General features: G+C 39.2%; 1 protein-coding gene across 2 annotated transcripts in view; it reads left to right on the plus strand.

The window, feature by feature from the left end:
* The window catches only part of Kiaa0586 (KIAA0586 ortholog), a 115433-nt gene extending 95555 nt beyond the window's left edge, over nucleotides 1–19878 (plus strand). For both annotated transcript variants that reach the window (XM_005399217.2, XM_013521975.1), the window contains exon 30: nucleotides 19176–19878. In XM_005399217.2, coding sequence (XP_005399274.1) covers nucleotides 19176–19327 — 152 coding nt within the window. In that variant the 3' untranslated portion in view covers nucleotides 19328–19878. The remainder of the gene's footprint in view (nucleotides 1–19175) is intronic.
* The last annotated feature ends 1762 nt before the right edge of the window (nucleotides 19879–21640 follow it).

The raw sequence follows: 21640 nt of genomic DNA on the forward strand, positions 1-21640 counted from the left end.
ACATTTTTTTAAGTGGGAAAAATTTCCTAAGATTGTCCTTTACTACAGAACACAGTACTAAGTAAAGGTCATATTTCTTTCTCTGTAATTCCTAAGTAAAACATGTAATTCAAGTCTGGTGGAAGCTCTTAAAAGACATCATGCAGTCAAAACTGTGGTGATTTAGAAATGAAATGCAAATGAGAATGACAGAGGATGTTGGAGGTGAGAAGGACAAATTAAAACTTGGATTTAGGCATATGAAGTTATCTGGGTATGTTTTACTGATTTTCAATAATGTTCTATCTTTTTATGAAGAAATATTTAAGGGGACTGTCCTTAAACATAGTTTTAAGGTAGGTATGGGCATGGTGGTGCGTGCTTGTAATCCCAGCATCTTGGGAGGCTTGAAGCAGGAAGGGATCACAAGTTCGACTCCAGCTTGGGCTATATAGTGATTTGGGGAGGCACTACCCAAATTTTTAAAATGTAAAAAAAGCCAATATATAGCTCATTGCGAAGGACTTAGGTTCAATCCCCAGTACTGCAAAACAACAACAAAAACAAAAAACCTAAACAACCCTAAAGTTCTGTTTCCTTACAGTATCTGGTCTTAGGAGAATTCAAATTATTTCTGTCCCGTGTACCTCTTCTGTCCTGTGTGGGGTCATCTTCTTTAAGGGGTGGAAGAGCTATAGACTTGGATCATATGATGCTGTCCAGCAGCAATGGGACACTGATTAGCTGTGGCTAAGATCTTTAAGATGGCTTTTCATCAATTTTCATTCTATCTATCTTTGGAAACCCTAGTTTTTAGAAGAACTGACATATTGGGGAACAGTGAACAGCTTTACTACTTAGAATGTGTTGAGAGTGCCATATTATTCAATATGCAGCTTTTTTCTCCTCCCTTTCCCAGCTAGCCTGGTTGGCTTAGGGTCATGGGACAGAGACCCAGATATCCGGCCGTGGCAGTACATCAGTTACATGGAGCCACTTCAGCCACTTGGCTTTCTCCCCACAGTAGGATCTGCTTTCACTCGGTCCTTATTCTGTTCAGCTATTTCTGGGGCTCCATATTCTTTCTCTGTTGTTATTAACAAAATTTTACACAATGACTAATTTATAAAGACTAAAGGTTTATTCAGCTCATGATTCTGAAAGCAGGGAAGTTCAAGATTGGGTGGTTGTATCTTGTGCGGTCCTTGCTGGTTGTGACGCTGTAGAGTCCCAAGGTGAGCAGGGCACCAAATGACAAGACAGAAGGCCTAGAGCCCATCTCCTCCTCTTGTGAAGCCATACCCGATGGCCTTCTTAAGGTTAAGTTACCTCTCTGCCTCCAAATGCCATACTTGGCTTAATTTTCTACCCCTTCATATCTCGCGGTGGGGATTAAGCTTCAACCCCTAAGTTTTGGTGGGGACGTTCAAGCCACAGCACCCACTTCAGTTCTTTCTTTTTACCAAGATTTTCCTGTCTCCTTGATCAGTGCTAATCCCTATTCTGTGTTCATTTTACTCTCAAAAGTCTCTGATTTTCCCCCTGCTAGAACGAAGATGTAGTTTGTGTGCTAATAGCCACTGTAGTATGGGGCTTGAACTGGGCTCTTCAATAATTCTTTGTATTAATTTCACACTAAACTTGGTTAAGTTTCAAACAGCTTATTCTGGTCCTTTCCCCAAACACTAATATCAATTTTATTCCCTCATCTCTATTTTTTTAAAGTCTTCTCTTTCAAATAGGAATGTGTACAGCTGCTCTAGTTTCACCTTTTATGGATCTACATTAATCTTTTTTTTCTTTTCTGGCTGATGAGTGAAGTTTTTTCCCTCCTCTGTATAGACACCCTTTCTACATGTAGCCTTGGTACCATCTAATTTCCATTGTTGGCATAGGGAGAGAGAGAACGATGCAGTTCTGAAAGAAGAAAATAATAAATGCAGAGACGGGCTGGGGATTTAGCTCAGCGGCAAAAGCGCCTGCCTGGCATGCGCAAGGTCATGAGTTCGGTTCCCGGTACCGGAGAAAAACCAAAAAAAAAAAAAAAAATGCAGAGAAAGGAAAGGAAGGTGTAAAAGAGGGAGCAGTGGTAAATGTGATGGTGCAGAAAAAAGAGAAATGGGGAGGGAGGGCAGAATTGAAAGAGAAGAAAGGGAAATACGCAGGACGCTCAGGTGGAATGGGGACAGACAAATAGTGGGGAGGGAGGGGCACAGAACCAACTGGACCAGGGCCACTAACTCTTCCTTGTGATGCGGTATGGTATGTGACCTGATGATTCTTAAAGTCACTTGTAGTACACACGCTTCATAATTCTGTGCGCTCAACCCCTCACAGCACTGTACTTCCCGTTGTCGCCTGCATCTTAGTCAGACTGTAGTATTTGCTCTTTGTCAAATCCAAGCCCCGCTTACCTGCACCCATGCCTTTCTCAGTACCCCCGCTTAGATAGACTCTTGGGTCCTTGCCCTCTGATATGACCCCACACTTCAAACATGAGTGTGTTTGGTCTCCTTGAATGTTCAGGAAGTGTTCACTTTTAGCTCTTGTATTGTACTTTGTACTTTGTATGATCTTCCCCCACAGCCTGTCTTCTTTTCTAGAGAGCAAGTACCTTCAAGACAGGGGGCTTGTTTTATTCATCACTGTACCACCTGTTCTCTACCACACTGCCTTGAGGGGTAGATTCTCAGTAAATGTGCATTGGGTTGAATACATCATGTATTTCCTCATATAGTCCAGGGGCCTTGTTAGGTTTTCTTTTTTGGTTTTTCTCCAGTACTGGGAACTGAACTCATGACCTTGCGCTTGCCAGGCAGGCGCTTTGCCGCTGAGCTAAATCCCCAGACCCTAGATTTTCTTTCTCTATCTCACCATTCATTTCTTCTTTTTCTTCCTCTTCCTCTTTCTCTTTCTCCTCCTCTTCCCCACCTGCTGCTTCTTCCTCCTTGAACCCAGGATCTTCACACTGATATACATCCCTCAGTCCTTTTATTTTATTTTGAGACAGGATCTCACTAAATTGCCCAGGCTGGTATGGAACTTACAATCCTCCTGCCTCAGCCTCCCAGATGTGCACCACCACGCCCTGCTCATTCATTGTGCTCCATGTCAGACATGTTTTTAAAGCCTGAGGATGCTGTGAAGTGTCACAGGTGGAGTCTGTGCTTTCACAAAGCTTAGGCACTTGCGAACATAACATAAAATACCAGTAAACATTTATAGCAATTTTGGGTAATGATAAGAAAAATAAAAGGCTAACAGAAGAATTCTGTGTCCGCTGAAGTGAATATGAAGTGATGCTAATGTTAGAATATCAGCATTTTGCAGCCATCATAGTACAGATAAGGTAAAAATTTTTGATGAATGTAAACGTACAGGTAATTATTGATGAATGTAAATGTACAGAAAAATTTTGATGAGGGGTAGGGTATTTGCATAGACTTAAAGTATCTCTTTGAAAATTAGTTCATTAATCAAAAGGGAAAACAAAACACAGTAGTGGCTTGATGGAGTAACCAAAATTATTGTCGCCTAGCGGGGTAGTGGACATCATGCACCCCAGATGTGACACCTGAGGGCTAGCCATGTGGAGGCTATTCAGAGCTGTGGATCTGGATGATACCACCTCAGGACTGAGTGTAGAGAGGGAAGAGAAACATTCCAGGCTTAAGGTCTCGGACATTTCCAAGATTTCCAGGTAGGGAAAGGAGAGGGGAGCCAGCAAAAGGGGCATTCGACCCAACAAATTACCATCCCACAGTGTCGGGGAACGCACTGGTTAGCTGCACATTTTATGGGAAGGAAGTGTTAATCTTTCTGACTTAACGCAGCTCACAAACTTCTGACTTACTGATTCTAATTCTGTCCTGTGTGAGTGTTAGAAACAAGGGTTTCCGTGAGACCGCCTTCGGATATTTCATGACAGCAATCATAGCCCAGAGTGTTCATGTTATGTTCCTTTAAAGTCCTTTGCATATTATTGTTGATAAGCTCCTTACTATTTGATCATACTTCATTAGACAATATGTCTTGTGTGGAAGTTACACTGGGACAGAACACTGTCACTGCCAGGTATGATAGATGTTTCTTGCCCCAGGCCTACAGTGACAGAACTAATATTTGTCAAATGCTTTTGAAGTAATAAACAACTCTCACACTTCATAGTTCTCATAGCAAAATTTTCAGTGTGTAAAGGTGCTGAAACACTGTTTCTAATAAAACTGGCCAAGATTTGTTTTAGCAACTTGCTATCAAGCTAAATTTCCAGTTACCTTCCATAGCTTTGTAGTTGATGTTTTAGGCATAAGTTTTTCAATGTTAGTATTATCTTGATAAGTTTCTCAGTTGGTCTTCCCTATTTTCTACCTATATATTTAAAACATTTTTTACTTTTATTAGTACGTGTTTATGGTATAGTAAATAACATTTACATTCATCATGGGGAGTTGGTACATGTGCATAAGACATCTGGTCTCTAATTTTATTTCTGCTCCCTGTTGTTGATTATCCATTCAGCTCAGAATGGCCTTTTAAAAGTATGTATCAGATCACATGACTCCCTGCTCAAAACCTTTTGAGGACTTGTTTCTGCACCAAAATAAAATACAAACTCATGTAACTTAAAAGTCCCTGTATGGTCTGCCTCTTCTCTGAAATCATTTGTGAAGCATTTATTTAAATTTTTATTTTTATTGGACATGTTTGCAGTGCATAACAGTTACAGTCATCATGGGGAGTTGGTACATTATACATCTTAGATTCTTTTTATATTCCCTTCTTCCCACCAAGATGTATTTGAGATTAAAAAGTCACTTGGTAAAAGTTTTTTTCTTAAGTTTATACTAGTCAATTAGGTTTGTATTTTTATATGTGTAAGTACCTCATGAAAGTAGAAATGGACAGTTTCTGAATAAGTATATAAATATTATCAATATGCCTATAAGCAGAAGCAAAACCATTTTTTATGAGTTAACCCAAAGTCTAAGAAATGAATTTACTAAAAAATCCAAGGCAAGAGTGTTGATTTCACACATTAAGACAAACTTTAAACATAGTTACCAGAATTAATTGGTTCACTGACAAGTGATGTATTGATTCTTGATGCCTTTTATATAAGACTTAAATAAATACATGTTGTGTTAGTTTTTCTTTTTCCTACTTTTTACATGAGAATTCAGTTTATGGTTATCTAGGCACAAACAATTTCTTGGATTTGATCATTAAACTTAGTCAAAATAGTCACTTAGCACTGTTGCACAAACCAATTTTGACTTTAAAAATGTGTATGTTAGCTGAATTAGCCAGGCCTGATGGTGCACACCTGTAACTGCAGCTCCGTGGGAGGCTGAGGCAGGAAGATCACAAGTTCAAGGCCAGCCTTGGCAACTTAGTGATACTTTGTCTCAAATTAAAAAAAATAAAAAAGAGCTGGGGAATATAACTCAGCAGTCCTCAGCATCCCCCCACCCACAGGAAATGCTAAAGAGAGCATCAACCTATACACCAAAATGTTTCTCTACTTCTGTTTCTCTGGTTTACTTTAGCATTACCTTGTGTGGGATATGTGACAGTCAACGTGATTGGCTTACGAGCTAGCTGCCTGGGGAATTAGTAAAGCATACTTCTGGATGTGTCTGGGCGGCTCATGAAGGTGTGGCTTAGGTACCGTACCTGGTCCCTGGGCCCTTCCTCTCGGGCACTGGTTCCTTGCTTTGCTTCCTAGCCACTGTGAACTGCTTCACCCACCCTCTTGCTGTGATGTTTCTATCTTGGAGCCGAGCAGCCATGGACTGAGCTTCTGAAACCTGAGCCAAATTAAACCTGCCTGTTAAGTTTGGGGGGTCAGGTATTTGGACCCAGCAACGGGAATGCTTACTAATACAGGATGAAAGGTTCAGTGGAACAGGAAAGGTGTTTTGAAGTGTTCAGCCTGAGTTTTTAGGGTGGGAAGAGTGAGTCACAATAATCTGGTCGGGGCACTGTCTGCAAACTGGGAAACCTGATGGGTGTTTCATGTTTCTACAGGAACATAATCTGCTAAGGAACATAATCATTTTTATTATTATAAAAGCACAAAACAAAGCAGGGTCACTTAATTATAAAATATATTCAAATAGGTATATGAGAAATGCTGTGTGATACTCGTCATTATTTTGACAGTTTCCTCTATGGGCTGCTTAACCATCACCTAAGAATGGTAATTATAAATTTAAGGCATTCTTACATGTAGTTTTAATTTTTGTCTTGAAGTTTTTGATGGTGCTGGGTATTGAGCCCAAGTCTTTGCAGATGCTAAATGCACACTTTACCACTGAGCTGCATCCCCAACCCTAGGTGTATTTTCTAATTGTTAGTAACATAGAGGCCCAAGTTGTGGTGGGGGTTCCAGTAGAAGAAATGCACTTACTTGTGAATTATTTTATACTAGAAAACTAATTATTCTGTTAAAATAGTAAAAACAAATAGTATGTACACATATATATACATACATACACATACAATCTTGTGTGTACAGTATATACCTACAAAAGTCTTTAAATGAAATGCAATTGCCAAAAGATATATTAAAACCTACTTGTTAGTGTTTGTTATATTTGTCAAGTTAGAACAGAGAACTTTGGCATTTTTTTGCCTGTGAGTATAAGTAATTGCAATAATATTATACCAGCTAATGAAAAAGTCAGAAAAATCATTAGGTAGAAATATAGTTCTACTGAGAGCCTTGTGATTATTGCCTTTGTATCATTCTGCCTACATTAACAACATTCAGATTGTAGGAAGTCCCAGAAATATAATGTTGGATTTTCTAATTGCTATGTCAGCATGATCAATCATTTCCTAAATTTAGCAATTTCCTGAGAAAGTTAAGCCTATGTTCATAGCACTTTACAGGAAGTAGCACAAAATTAGTTTCTGTAACTCATCTATTTCTTTTGGTGTCACATATATAGTATATTATATAAATGAAATATTTGTCTTTAGCAAAAAGGCTGGTATACCAAAGTACAATTCATGAATACACGAATTAGAAATCAAAACTTTGTTTAGTCTAAAGAAAAACAGTTCCTTACACTGTGACCACAAGGCTGCTTCTTGTTTGCATCAGTTCAGGGGACTGTTACTGTCTTCAGCGAATTTTCCGGCAGGGTCCTGACTTTGTTGAATGAGCCAATTGTTTTCCTTTGTGTTACCCATCTAGTGAGTTCCCATCTGGTTTGTATCAGACTGTTTTCACAGCCAGCGACTGCTGCCTTCTCGATATCCTCACACTTCGGGGCCTCATGCTATCAAAGCAGTGCTGTGATGGCCTTGCTAGCTGGGCCAGTACAGCTGCGCCCCGTAGCTTGGAACTATTCCCAGAGCAGTGGTAACACAGAGCTCGCGCTGGCCCTTAGTCCCACTGGTGTCATGTGTACAGTGAGCAGGAGCTCACCCTCCCTCCCCTCTCCCTCACTCCACAGCTTAACTATTCACAGAACCTTTCAGGCTCTTATTTTAGGTATGGAATGGTGGTGTTCTCATTTTCTAGTGACTTCCTGTACTTGAAAGCTCATTTTTCATTCTTTCACTTTTTAAAAAGTTACCAGGTCTGGCCTTGGGGAAGTGAACTGGTCACAATGTCAGATTTAATTATTGTTTCCAAATTTAGTTAGGAATGTCTAGGTATGGCAAAACCCATTGTAAAGACTGCACAGATAATGCAGTGTATTTTTAGTGATAATCACTAGCCATAATTTGGGAGAGATTTTTATATTTAGGAAGGCTTGCCATCTAAGAAAATAAATTCTCTGTGTATAGATTATAGAGGAACTTAGCCTCAGTAAATACTAAGGAGTTACTGTACCTTCATCCTTTGAAGCTGTCAAGTATCATTTATAGGAATGTTATAATAGTGAACTTCACATTCTGTGGCCTGGTATAATGTAATAAAATTAAAATTGTAGTTTTTGATGAGTAAGAGTTATAGCTGCATTTAAGCACAGTTACTCTCATTGCTTTATTATTATTACTTATAAACTTTTTCATGCCTAAAAAGGAATTAGTGCAAATTTATAGAACATATGAATATTTCAGAAATTCTTTCAAGGTTAGTTAAAGTTGCACGACAGTTTGTGCTTTCAGTGGGTAATTGTCGTAGAGCGTCATCTACCCTAGAAAGTAAGCTGACAGCAATGAAAAACTCACCTTGCGTCTCCGTCTGTGCAGCTCACTGTGTTTTAAGGTTTAAGGGAACTCACAAGTTGCAACAGAGGTGGTGGCTTAGCAGTAACTGTTCACTTGCTGTGAAAGGCTACGTAGTAAGGTCAGTAACTTGGCAATTTCATCATTGGAAATCAAAAATCATAAATGATATTGCCTTCAATTCCTGAAACTAATCTTTTGGGTTTTTATTTTTCAATTTTACCCTTTTGTGGAGGAATAATATGCATATCTAAAAGTACGTATAGCATAGACACGCAGCTCAAAGAACTGTCACAGTGAGGCACCCTCGTACAAGCAGGACCCAGAGCGAAAACAGCAGAACCAGCGTCACTATGAGCCTCCCCCTCCCCTTAGCCGCAGGCGCCCCACACAGGGGTGGTGCCATTATTCTGACTCTTAAGAACAAAGATTAGTTCTCTTGTTTTTGTGCTTTATATACATGAAGTCATACTAACTGTTAGTACTGCTTCTTTCAGAAGGCAAACCTATTATAATTTTAAAGATTCATTTAGTTTTTGACCAATATTGCATGCTTTTATAAAGAATTATCTGACAGGAACTTGTTTTAGTAGCTATTTCACAGGCCATTGAACTAACAGGAAGTGTGTTGTAGATAAAGTTGTCTACTAAAACATGGTCTCTCTGTTCTCAATCAGATTTTAATGTTGGAATGTCCTGCGAGACATTCTTGCCCCTAAAAGGCAGGCACTTTGTGTTACAACAGTACATAGCAATACCCTCAAGTCCTTACATGCTTTTCAGTGAGTTTTAATAATTAAGTGTATGTTAGTCCGATAAATCATGGTCTGCGTTCAGGACAGGCAGGTCATATACGAGTCAACAGTTGACTTCTTGGGAGTTGGATATAAGCTTTTATGCGGCTGAGAGCCTATTTTTGAAAATATTATCATTTGAGAGTTGATGTACCTACTAGATATGCAGTCAATGAGTAACTTCATTTAGAAGATTGCTTCAAAAGTAGGCAACCAGGGGGCTGGGGATTTAGCTCAGCGGCACAGTGCTTGCCTGGCAAGTGCGAGGTCGTGAGTTCGATTCCCGGTACCGGAAAAAAAAGCAAACAAACAAAAAAAAACCAAAACCAAAAATAGGCAGCCAATTTTTGTGTATTTTTAAATATCCAAATATTCCTAGTTTTTTTTCAGTGCACTCAAACTACTCTTTAAGAACACAGGTATTTTGAGTGTTGCTAAATTTAGATGTTGCTTTATTAAATTTTGTTTTAGATTTTGGACATACATTTCAAAAATTTTTATTTTGTGAATTCAAAATAAGTTTTGAGGGTCTCGATATTATGTTCTTGCTTTACAGTTAGTAGATGATAATCTCTAAAGTTTGCTTAAAACAGTTTGTTTACCTGGCACTCTGGCTCTGTTTCCAGGAGTCTGAGGGGGAGGGAAGTTACTACTTGGTCCCTCTGGCCTAGCAGAGCAGCCTTTCGGATTGTGCACAGCACGTGCAGTACAAACGGCACCAAAGTGTTGGGACCCTGGAACACAGGGTCCCCTCCCATTGAAGAATCATTTGTTTGGCAACCAAGGGGCCAAGCCAGAGGGACCAGAGGGACCAAGGGACCAAGCAGTAACTTCCCTCCCCCTCAAACTCCTGGAAACTTAGAGCCAGAGTGCCGGGTAAACAAAGATAGCATCTAATAGTTCATATGAAGCATGATCAAAAATACGGTGACCATCAAACCAACCTTTTTACTTTATTACACTAAAAAACATACTGCCATCAACCCATCCAAAGTACAGCACTCACCCTCACGTTGAGCACACTTGTCCCACTGTTCTTGCCACTTTCCAAAGCAGTTCTGGAAGTCCTCTGCTATGAGTGTCTTTAGTTGCTCCATTGTGACTGCCTCGATGTCCTGAATCCATTCAAAATGTTTGCCTTTCATGATTATTTTAGCTTTGGAAAGATGCAGAAATTGCATGACGTCCAGTTCATCAAGTGGCATAGATGAGGACATGTCACAGCATTTTATTTGACAGAAATTACTGTAAATATTTTGAATATTTTGAATCAGTTCACAGAAATTACTATGAATATTTTGAATCAGTTGAAGATATCAAGGCAGCCACAGAAAGACACTTACGAAAGGAGACTTCCAGAACGGCTTCAGAAAGTGGCAAGAATGATGGGAGTAGCTGTGTTTGAAGTGATGGGGAGTACTTTGAGGGGAGTTAATTGCAGTGTGTCTTTTATTGTAGTTATTTTATGTTTAAATATTCCCTGTATTTTTGATCACACTACATATCACAGTAAACACTGTTACTGTATTTAAAGATTTTTGAAAAACTCTGTCAAAATTGGATGTTCAATTTTGGTCTGTTTGCAGATTTCACTGTTTTTTGTTTTTGTTTTTGTTTTTGTTTTTGTTTTTGTTTTTGGTACCAGGAATTGAACTCGGGACCTTGAGCTTGCCAGGCAGGCGCCGTGCCTACTGAACTATATTCCTGGCCGAGAGTTCACATATGTTTGAGTCAGTGGTATTTGCCATATTCTTATCTTTATAAAATTACATTTTCTTCTAAAACTGCTTTTTTTGAGGGGGAGTGGGTTTTTTTTTTTAAGGCAAGGTCTTGCTATGTAGTTCAGGCTGGCCCAGGCTGGCCTTAAATTTGTGGCAATCCTCCTGCCTCAGCCTTCTGAGGGCTAGGATTGTAGGTTTGTGCCACCATGCTTGGCCGAAAACTTTTTTTAAAAAAAATTTTTAATTGATTTGTATGGTTTATATTTGAATGTGCTTATTTTCAGAAGCTTTCTACAGTATAACTCTGCTTAGCATGCATAGCCCCACTAAGGATATATTGCCTAAATGTAGTGAAATATGTCCTTACGATCTTGTTCCTTTAAATATCTCGCCCTCTTGTAAAATTCATCTGAAACTTGTGAAATGAAATCTTGAAAGATGGTTGACTCTTCATCATAGAGAAAATTAGAAAAGAAATACTGATTGCTGATGTTTAAATATTTCCTTTATTACTCTGCCCCCACAATTCGCTTGAAGCAATAATAGTTACTGACAGTCATCGATCAGCTGCTCTTCAGAGCATAGGTTAGCAGTATGCCATCAACATGGACTCATGCCCTTAGTATCCATGGTATTTTGTTGGCTTGAAAACTACAGGTTGAATATCCCTTTTCCAAAATGCTTGGGACTAGATATGTTTTTGATTTTCAATTTTTTGAATTTTTGAGTATTTTCACGTACATACTGAGATATCTTGGGATAGGATCTAAGTCAAAACACAAAATTCACTTCTGTTTCCTGTATATCTTATACACATAGCCTGAAAGTGATTTTATACAATATTTTTAGGGTCCTTGTGTTTTGACTGTGACTCATCCCATGAAGTGAAGTGTGGAATTTTTCACTGTGATATCTTGTTGGCAGTCAGAAAGTTTCAGATTGAGAGCATTTTAGATTTTAGGTTTTTGGATTACAGATACTCAAGCTATAACTATGCTATAGGTTTTTCTCTTCAGTTACTTAGCTTTTCCCGCTTCTTACTCCTTAGGCATGACGTGAGGTTTTTTCCGCCTCAGCTGACTTCATTTACTATTAAAATGTTGCCTTGGTTTAACAGTGTGCTGCTCTTCTCTGCTTCCTGACAGCTTTACTGGTTGTTTGGTTTACATTGTGTTGAACAGTGTGCCCCACGCGAGCCTAGGGAGAAGGGAGATTTTGTACTTTTTTTTGTAATGATTAAATCCTTGGGTAAGAGAATCTGTGAAAATTTTTAACTTTGAATGAAATATCTTCTATTTATTTTTTAAAATTTATTTTTAATTGCAAAATTACTCCTGAGTCTTTCCTCCTTCCCTCATTTTCGTGCATAAAGATAACAGGCCATTAGGTAAAGTATTTCGTATTGAAAGTCGTTAAAATTGAGCTGTTTACCATCCTTCTTTACATTTAGGTCACTAGATCAGCTTCTGTTTACCTGGTTTTATGAGAGTAACTGTGGGAGTGTATTTGGTTTGTGTTCTTTTTAGTGAAAAGGAATGAATCATGATTACTTCTATGCTTAACTGATTTCTTTCTGGGGAAAAAAATACTTTTTAAAAAAATTGTAGCTTCACCAGGTGATATGGATCTGACAGAAATTGAACCCAGTCTATACCTTGCCCCTGCATTTACAGGTAAGATTTTTACTTAAAAATTCTGAACTTGGAGCTATTCAGATTTTTTCATTTCCCTATAATATCTTTCCCTCCTAACAGTAAGCACAGTAGAAAATCTAAGGCAAATTTTTAATTCCTCTAAATATTTATAAATTTATGTGAGGTGTAGAAATCCTTCATGCTCTCCAGTCAACTCCCCAAAAGGCAGAAGTTAGGGAACAGAAAAAAAATCTGTTTTCCCTTTGGAAAGTTTATAAAACGTTGAATTAAAAGGCTGCAGGTGTTGTATCCAGAGTGCTGGGGATGATACTCCAGATCCTTCCATCTGGGGGCAGTTATTTGTTGGGACAGGATAGTGTTTAAACTTTGAAGTCAGTTTTAAACAAAGTGAAGCAGCTGGAACCTGGCATAAGACGAAACAAAGCTTTCACATTAACTATTGCTTTTTTAGAGGAAAAAGGATTGGAGTTGTTTTTACAGGTGCTGGTACATTTATTCTTCCTATAGGAAGTTCTTTATTTTTTATTTTAAATTATAAATTTTAAAAGAAGTATGTGTCAAATTGTTTGAAAAACAGAAGCAATAGTAAACTCAATATAATCAGATTTATACGTCTAAAACGTATTTTAGGGTAAAACTATTGTAACATTTTAAGACATCCTTTTAAACATGAAAGCAAAGAAAGAAATGTTTAATAGTGACTAATTCTGGCAAACAGAAGCAAATAAAGTATTACCTACTGCACTTACCCTCATGTGACCGGGCACCTTCTTCATCAAGACCTGTAGCATATGTTCTCAAGCGCTGAAGCCTTGCTGTGAGGGTGCATCATCTGCAGGGCTGGGGTAAGGATGTGGGAGAACTGAATACAGCTGGATAGTTTAGCAGCTGCTTACACAAGAAATTGAAGCAAGAGTGGATGAAACCAAGATAGACAGGAGAAATGCTTCAGGAACCCAATAAAACAGCTGAAATACTGTAACATTTCTGTGGGCTACTGGGGGGCAACTGCATGGCTGAAACTCAGAGCTCATTTTAAAGATAAGATGTGATCAGCATGAATCTAAGCAAGCTCTTAGCAAAAGGAACCACAGACTCTAGGTAGAAAAAGTCTGGTTCCACAGTCATTTCAAAGCCCAGCTATATGCCTAGCGTCATGCTACAGCTTTGGAAAATATGGAGGAAAATAAAACAGTTGCTGGCCTAGTGAAAGGTGTCTCACAGGCTCAACAGACTCTTAAACTAGCATACCTGCTGGCTGAGCACTCAAAGACCAAGACTGTCCTTGGTCTTAAGGAACACATTGTCTAGGGAAAGTGACAGACACCTGAAGAAATAATTATAGTGCAAACTGCTAAGTGCTACAGTCAAGTCGTCCTCAGAGACTGAAGTGTCCATCATGAGCAGAGCAGGAGCCCCCGACGTCTCACCACCACCACTGGAAAAACAACTCGGAGAGCGTGATGCACTTGCACTTGGGGCTGTGGTACCCTTGAAGTTAATGATTCTTAGAATTTGGGGAACTGTGGCCCCTTGACGTCACTGAAGCCTCCACCAGTCGTCTGTTTCCCAAACTCTACCTGCATAAAAAATAATTTGTCTCAAATGTCAGGGTGTTTACAGAACCCTTGTTACCTGTCCACGTGCCCTGGGTTAAGATCTTTCATGTACTTAGACAAAGATTATTACATTTATTTCCTTTGCACTTTTATTTTTAAATGCACCATTTATAACAAACCAGCCTTTAACTTCAGGTAGAAAAATACAAATCCAGGCAATTAAAACTCATCCCACTGTCTATTCATCTCGTAGAACAAGATACATTCACATGTATGGGTAGTGGTGTGTGTGTTCAGTCCAAATGAACTGTTCGAGAGGTGCTGTGCTCTGTGGAGCTACTGATGACTCTTTTCCTTCTTTTCTCTGCTTGTCTTGTGTTGTTTTAGGCGACAGTGCTTTGTTTGAGTTGCTCTCAGTTTGCAAATAACAGATGTATGATAATGGGTTACCGAGTGTTTCAAGGTTAAGAGTTGGAATCTGAAACCTGTTGATGAAATGGAATATCTAAACCTGAAAAGCTTTTTGAAGGCTACGTTATTTATATTTTTAAATATGTGTAGAATAAACAAGTAACATCTTAAGTGGACACTAAAAATTCTGTATCATTACCTGTATCATTTAGAATAAATTACTTTTAGTAGTTTTGTTCATTAGTCATATAAATCCTCCATCAAGGAGCAGAAAACATATTTTCTTTGAATTTTTAAATATTTTAAAGCAAAAGCTTGGTATTTTGATGTCTAAAAAGTATTTTAGATTGTGTCATAGGAAGCATTAAACACATGGTCTGATTCTATGGCATCCCCAGCTCGAATGGATGCCAGGTGCAATGACATACTACAAACCTATGGAAGCAAGGAATCGTCCTTTTTTTTTCATTTTTAGACGTGAAAACAGCTATTGAAACAATTGTACCATACTCTATGGAAATTTTGACTTGACTTGACATTTTAAAAGTCAGACTTAAAAGCATCAAACAATGTTAACATAGGTAGAAGAGTTATGATTGCTTTATTGGTGACTTATTAAGATATTATGTCTTTCCTTTAAAAAAATTTAAAAATTCTGTGAAGACCATGACTGGCTATGACCTGTTTATATCCTTATTTGTTTGCGGGTCATCGCCTACACCCAGTTAGCGTGTGAGGCCAGTGAGAGTGGATCCCTTCCCTACCGTTTTGTTGCCATTTTTGTTCTCAATCTGTTTTTCTCCCTAGGTGATTGCAGTTCCCGTTACGATAAGCAGTATGTCTGTGTAGATGGCTGCTACTTCTATAGCTCTAAAACTGCCTTACATGCCAGGCGTGGTAGCACACACCTGTAATCCCAGCACTTAGGAGGCTGAGGCAGGAGGATCACCATGAGTTTGAGGCCTATCTACAGTAATAGTAAGATCTTGTCTCACACACAAAAAAAAACAAACCCAAAACCAAATCAAACTGCCTTACAGTCTTTAAAGTCTTTGTCTCCAACTGCCTGCTGGAAAAGTCTGTTCACACATCTTCTAAGCATCCCTAGTCACCCAGGACATAACTGATCTCAGAATTTCTCATCTCTGTGCACCTTTGTAGCCCTCACATTTCCTTGTGTCCTTATGGTATTCCTCCCTTCTCACCCACCCTGATCTGTCGTTTCTGTGCGAAACACCATTCTTAATAAGGACTGAATCTTTTTCCAAAGGATCTTGACTCTAGGCCCACTGTGAAGGGTCGTTAGTTCATCCGTGGATTTTTGCCATCCATCCCTATTCTCCTTATTTTCCACAGCTATTAGAATTATCTTTTCTAAAATACATTTGCACTGTTCAAAACCTGTTCAGAATCTTTTGTGATTCTCCACTGTTTGTATGATGTAGCCCTGGCCTTCGGTAGAACCTCGTCTTACCTTTCCTTCAGTCCAGTCCGTACTTCGATACCAGAATCCTCAGGGTTCCCTTCCACACTAATCTGAACCTTGACTTTAGTTTGTTGTTCTTTTCCTTTATTGTCTTCCCAACATCTTTTAGGTCCCAGCTCAACTTCTCCTTTCACCTAATTTAAGTAAAGAATGCTACATGCTTACCTCTGCTAAGAAATCAGGAGCATCTTAAGGATGGGCAGGGCCTTTTTCATGTTTGTATCCTCTTTGCTGTCTTAGCTCCATCCATGAGTATGTTCATGTAGATGTGTAGCCAGTCAGTAGGTGCTTTTTTTTTTTTTTCTTTTTTGTCCTTTTGAAATAAGGTCTTACTATGCAGTTCAGGCTAGTCTTAAACTCCTTTTGTAGCCCAGGCTGGCTTCAAACTCCTAACGATCCTCCTGCCTCAGCCTCCCAAGTCCTGGGATCACAGGCATGCACCACCATGCCCGGCAGTATGTGCTTTTAAAAATCCACTGTAACAGCTCCATGCCTCAGTTACACTGTCTGTCTCCCAGAATTATTGTTAGAGAAGATGATGAAGGAAAAGGTATTTCTAAAATTTTGCATTTCTATGTAGATATAAAGCAGTAACTTTTCATGATTGAATTTAATATGTCCCTTGAGACTTGGAAATTTCATCAAAATCCCTAAAAAAGTTATATGATTGAGCAGAAATGGAAACAAAGCTTTTATAAATAATGAGGGGAAGGAATGGTGGCGCACGCCTGTAATCCCAGCACTTGGGAGGCTGAGGCAGGAGGATCACTGGGAGTTCAAAGCCAGCCTGGGTTACAAAGTGAGACTGTCTCAAAAAGAAAAATAATAATCAGGAGGGGAAGAGGGGTTGAAGTGAGGAAAGGGAAAGGGGAAAGGAAGAAAAATCACAGCATATCATGTGCAGATGTAAATTTCATATGATAAATGTTGTGTATATCTACAGTGTACCAATAAAATTATTAGCCCTGAAGTATCTCCTGTCTTAATTTTCTTACTAACGAGGTAAGGTCTTGGATGCTTCTCTTAGTTATTTTGTGTACTCTGCATCATGGCTTTGTAAGACTATTTTAATAATGTGTATGAACTATAAATGTTTTAATGTAGTTTTTAGCATTTCATATCTAGGTTTTATCAAACCCTGATAGTTAAATTCGAAAGTCTTTTTTCCTTTTGAAAATATTCAATCTATTTAAATTGTTTTCTTCTTAAATTTGATGGTACTATAGTTTGTGATGTTACTGTAAGTATGCCAAACCTATCTCCTTTCCTTATTTTTATAAAAAAATTAAATTTCTGCAGGTAAGAAAAAAGCAGTGGTATAGTATAGTCTTTGTTAGACTTCCTAATATTAAAGGAATGTGCCGTTTCCAAATATCCTGATCATTTTGGACAGCTGTGATTGAGTCATCATTGAAATCTGCAAGACTGTCTGCTTTTACTGTACCCCCTATAAAAATTTAACAGAAAAGTCCACTTTATTACTGTGGAAACTATCCAAAAATGTAAAGGGTTTTACGAAAATTGCTGTGACTCTTGACTCAGACGTGTCTTTAAGATAAAGAACATTTGTTTTTAAGTTGTTTTAATCTTACATCTATGGTAAATCCATAAAATTTAAAATAAGGTTTTTGTGCAGATCAAAACTCCATTGAGATTCCATCTCACTCCAGTCACGATGACTGTTTTTAAGAATACAGAACACAATGCACATAAATGTTAGTGAGAATGCAGGAGAAAGAAACCTTTTTGTACTGCTAAACTAGGATAGCCACTGTGGAAATCAGTGTAGAGGTTCCTCAAAAAACTAAAAATAGAACTACTATGTGATCCAGCTATACACCATTCTTCGGTATGTACCCAAAGCAATTAAAGTCAGCAAACCACAGAGGTACCTGCGTGCCCATGTTTATTGTGGCAGAATTCACAGTAGTCAAGATGTGGAAGCAGCATAGGTGCCCAACCACAGGTGAGTAGACCATGAGAATGTGGTATGTACACACGGTGGAGTAGGGTCCTGCCGTAAAGGGGACAAAGCCATGTCATTTGTAGGAAGATGGGTAGTGCTGGAGATCATCGTGTTAAGCAAAATAAGACCTAGAAAGATGAGTGTCGCATATTTTCTCTAACACATGGAGTCTAAAAACAAAAACAAAGAAGACATGAAAGTGGAAAAGATACCATTATTAGACCAGAGAAATGGAATAAGGGGGAGGTATGGATATGACCAAAATACGTTGTGTGCTTATATGAAAAATTTTAAAAGATCAGCATTTTTGTAGTTTCAAATGATGCCAAGTTGACATTTTTTATATTCTTTAATAATGAAAACTTGGGTGAATTAGGTTATACTCAGATAGCCACCCTGTGTAGCAGCTACCTTTTAGTATGAGCATATTCATCTGGAACTACCTCCTTTGCACCTACCAGCCAACTCCTATAGGAAGCAATACAATATTGCTCTCAATCCATAGAGTAGAATTCTTTCCATGTTTGATTAACTGTAAAGCTAATGAAGAAAAATCTATTTCACAGAAAAAGCTGCTTGCCAAGTCAAATGTCAATAATATTTGATTGACCACTTTAGTATTTTTCTTTTGACATTGCTTACCCATGGTATAGTGCTAATAGCTTAGGCACTTAGTGAGTGATTGTTAGTGGTGTGGTCCTGAGATGAGGGTCCATTTTATAGAAATAGAAACAGCAAGGTGTTTTAGCAACCTTTAACTTCATATGCTTTTTACATGGCTCGTACCTTACCCCCTTAAAAAAATAATGTTCTTTCTATAAATAACAACAGTCTCTTATTTTAGAGCCATTGTAGTGTTGTTGTTGCTTTTGGATTGGACTTTTGAGTACTTATTTAAGGGTAACTGTAGTAGCCTTTTAGTGGTAACAGTAGCTGTTTGTTTTGGGGCACTGACTAAGTTCTTAGTCAGAACTCCTTACCAATACTGTTGTTGTGGTTTTTTTTTGCCCCTCATGTACTCTGCAAGGTAGATACTATTATCCCTCTTCATAGGTGAGGAAACTGAACTTCTGAATGGTAAAATAACTTGCCCCAAATCACACAGCCAGTAAAAGGTTAAATCTGGATTTCAGAGGTGAGGCTATTAACCTGATGTGAACTCACTTAGCACATTTTATCATCTGTGTGTTCCGTAACTTTTAGCACTTCCATATTTTGTAAATGTTGTCTTAACTGACTAGGAGTGATGGGGTGGGGAAGAGGGGAAAGGTGTGTTATATGTCTGACAAATTCTGATACCTTGAGGAAAAGAATTCCCCGTGTGCAGTCCTTGCTTTTGATGCCCCATGTTATAGAGAAAGGGAAATGGACCTAACAGTGACGGGACCCTGGCTGAGCTGACGGTTTCTCCTTTGGGCAGGTGGCGAGGCGGTGCCCTGCTTCACTTCACAGCCGTCCCCTGCCAGAATGTGCGTGACGCTGCCCGCAGTGAACCTGGAGGACTGCTCCCCATCCCAGAGTGTCAGCGCCATCCAGGGGGACACGGGGTCCTCGGGGGCAGACACCTTCTGAGCCAGCAAGAGCCAGCCGTGCACAGCGGGACTTCACTGCATTCGGAACTGTCTCAGACTATTTCAGTCTCAGCGTATTCGGGAGAACATTCCTAGTTTCTTACTGAAAATGAAAAACACAATTAGGGTATGAAAGCAGAGTTTTTGAATAAAATAAAATGAACCATTATGAGTCCGCCTATAAGTTGTTTCTTAGGAGTCCGAGGTTGCATGGGATAATGGAAAGAGCATGGCATTTTCATCTAAGAATTATTTCACAGGTACAGCTGTGACCGAACTCACGAAATGCTCCACTCAGGGTTGTTTATTCCAGCATTTGTAGTAGTAGCAAATAGGCAGAAGTAATCTAATGCCCACCGATAAGGGACTGGTTAAAAAAGTAATGGTATTGTTGTACACTGGAATACTATGTGGTACAAAAAAGAGTTTTTTATAAGGAATTATCTCTAAGATATGTTGCTAGTTGAAAAACGTGTGTGCAAAACGGTGTGAACTATGCTACTGTTGTTCAAAGTGAATTGGGGGAACCCAAATATATGATGTTTACACACATATGGCATCTGCTTATGTGCATTGCTTCTATTTGTATTAAATAACTGCGGAAACATCAAGAAGAAGCTGCTGGCTGTGTCTCCAGGAAGAGGAGCTGATGGTGAAGGGATAGGAGTCACGGATACCTGAGGTTCCTGCATTTGAACTTCATTCATGACAGAAAATCATTATGAATGAGTTTAATCCTTTCTATACTTTCTACCTGCTTTTCTACTTTAGAAACCTTTATGTTTTCTTTATAAACCTGTACGACAACATAAATACATAAAGTTAAGGGAAAATAAAAAGCATGCCTTAAAATAAAGGCATGGCTTTTATAGCCAGCTGCGTGCAGATTCTGTTCCAGTTTACACTTCCTTGCTCTGTGGTGGGCGGGCAAGACCCCCTCGTCCGCTCTCTGGGGTAAAGGGGCAGCACTTGTTCTTGCAGAGGAACAGAAGCTGGTGGTAATGGGTGTGCAGGGTGGGTGTGCAGGGAGCGGGGTGGAGGGCGGTGTGGGTCTGTGCACCCCCGTGCTAACCCAGGGAAGTGGTCAGTGTGGTGCATGGCGTGCAAGACACAGGGCGGCTAGCACTAGCAAAGGAAAAATGTCTTCCTGAAGTACTGGTTTCTGTCACTGCTGTTCAGACACAGTAATTACAGTCATCCCTGACTTTTCTCAGCCTTCGGGCTCTTACCCTGGCTGCACATTGGAACCTCTGGGAGCTTTAAAAAGTCCTAATGCCTGTGCTACATACCAGGGCTTCTGATTTCATGGGTCTTGGGCGGGGTCCAGGCCGGGGTATTAAGAACGAGACCTTTGCAGGTGATTTCACTGTGCGCTCAAGGTTCTGAAAGAGTAAATGAGGTACAAAATGTGCAGTAGATATTGTGAGCTGGGAAGAAATTGCTCAAAAGGGAAGAATGGGGGCGGGGAAAGATGAAAAAAGGATAAAATGGAAACAAAGCCTTATAAATAGGAGAAGATGAGTTGAAGGGAGGAGAAGGGATTGGGAAAAAAGAGGAATCAAAATATGTATGAGCACAAATTTCCTATGATGAATATGATTTTTATATCTAAAGGACCAGATTCCTACCAGTAAAAAAAAAGAGTCACCGAAGAGCAAGGTAGGGTTCCCACATGGAGTCCACGGCCTGTAAATGGAAACTTGGGGAAACTTGTGGAAACTCAAAAACATGCCAACCTCCTGTCTGCTTCTCCTCTGCCATCACAGTGCCTCCAGCTTGTCTTGGGTAGCTCTTTGGGTATTGAAATGGTACCCATTTCATTTCAGAACGTATTTTCTTTGTGTGACACTTAAGAGAGTTTCAGCTTCTAACAGTTTCTTTTAAGCAAGTGGAAGAAGTGCTGTTCTGTGCATCCCAGTTGTTTTGGATGATCATTGACGAGTCTCTGGAGGGTGAAAGCTTGGGAGTCTTGCCTCCGTGCTGCTTTATTTTAAACATTGTCCACCCCCCAGTCTGGTTTTCAAAGCTTTTTCTTCTTAGGAAGCATTTTAGCAAAATTTTATTTTATCCAAAAGCATCCTTTATTGAAAGGTATTGGTAGTTTTTTCTGTCCTACTCAGAAAAGCTCGCCTTTTCTAACTGGATAAAAGTGTAGTCTTAGATTTATCTTCTTGTGCATCGAAGCATTTCTTTAAAAAAAAAAAATCAGTGCCTGCTCACCAGAATTGTATTTTACAGGATTATCAGATACTGTTCAGAGTTACCCCTGCACTGTACTTACTCCTCTACCAACCCCCTCAGAGCCTTTAGAATA

This window comes from Chinchilla lanigera, unplaced genomic scaffold (assembly GCF_000276665.1).
Source record: "Chinchilla lanigera isolate Chin_1 unplaced genomic scaffold, ChiLan1.0 scaffold00065, whole genome shotgun sequence".
Lineage (NCBI taxonomy): Eukaryota > Metazoa > Chordata > Mammalia > Rodentia > Chinchillidae > Chinchilla > Chinchilla lanigera.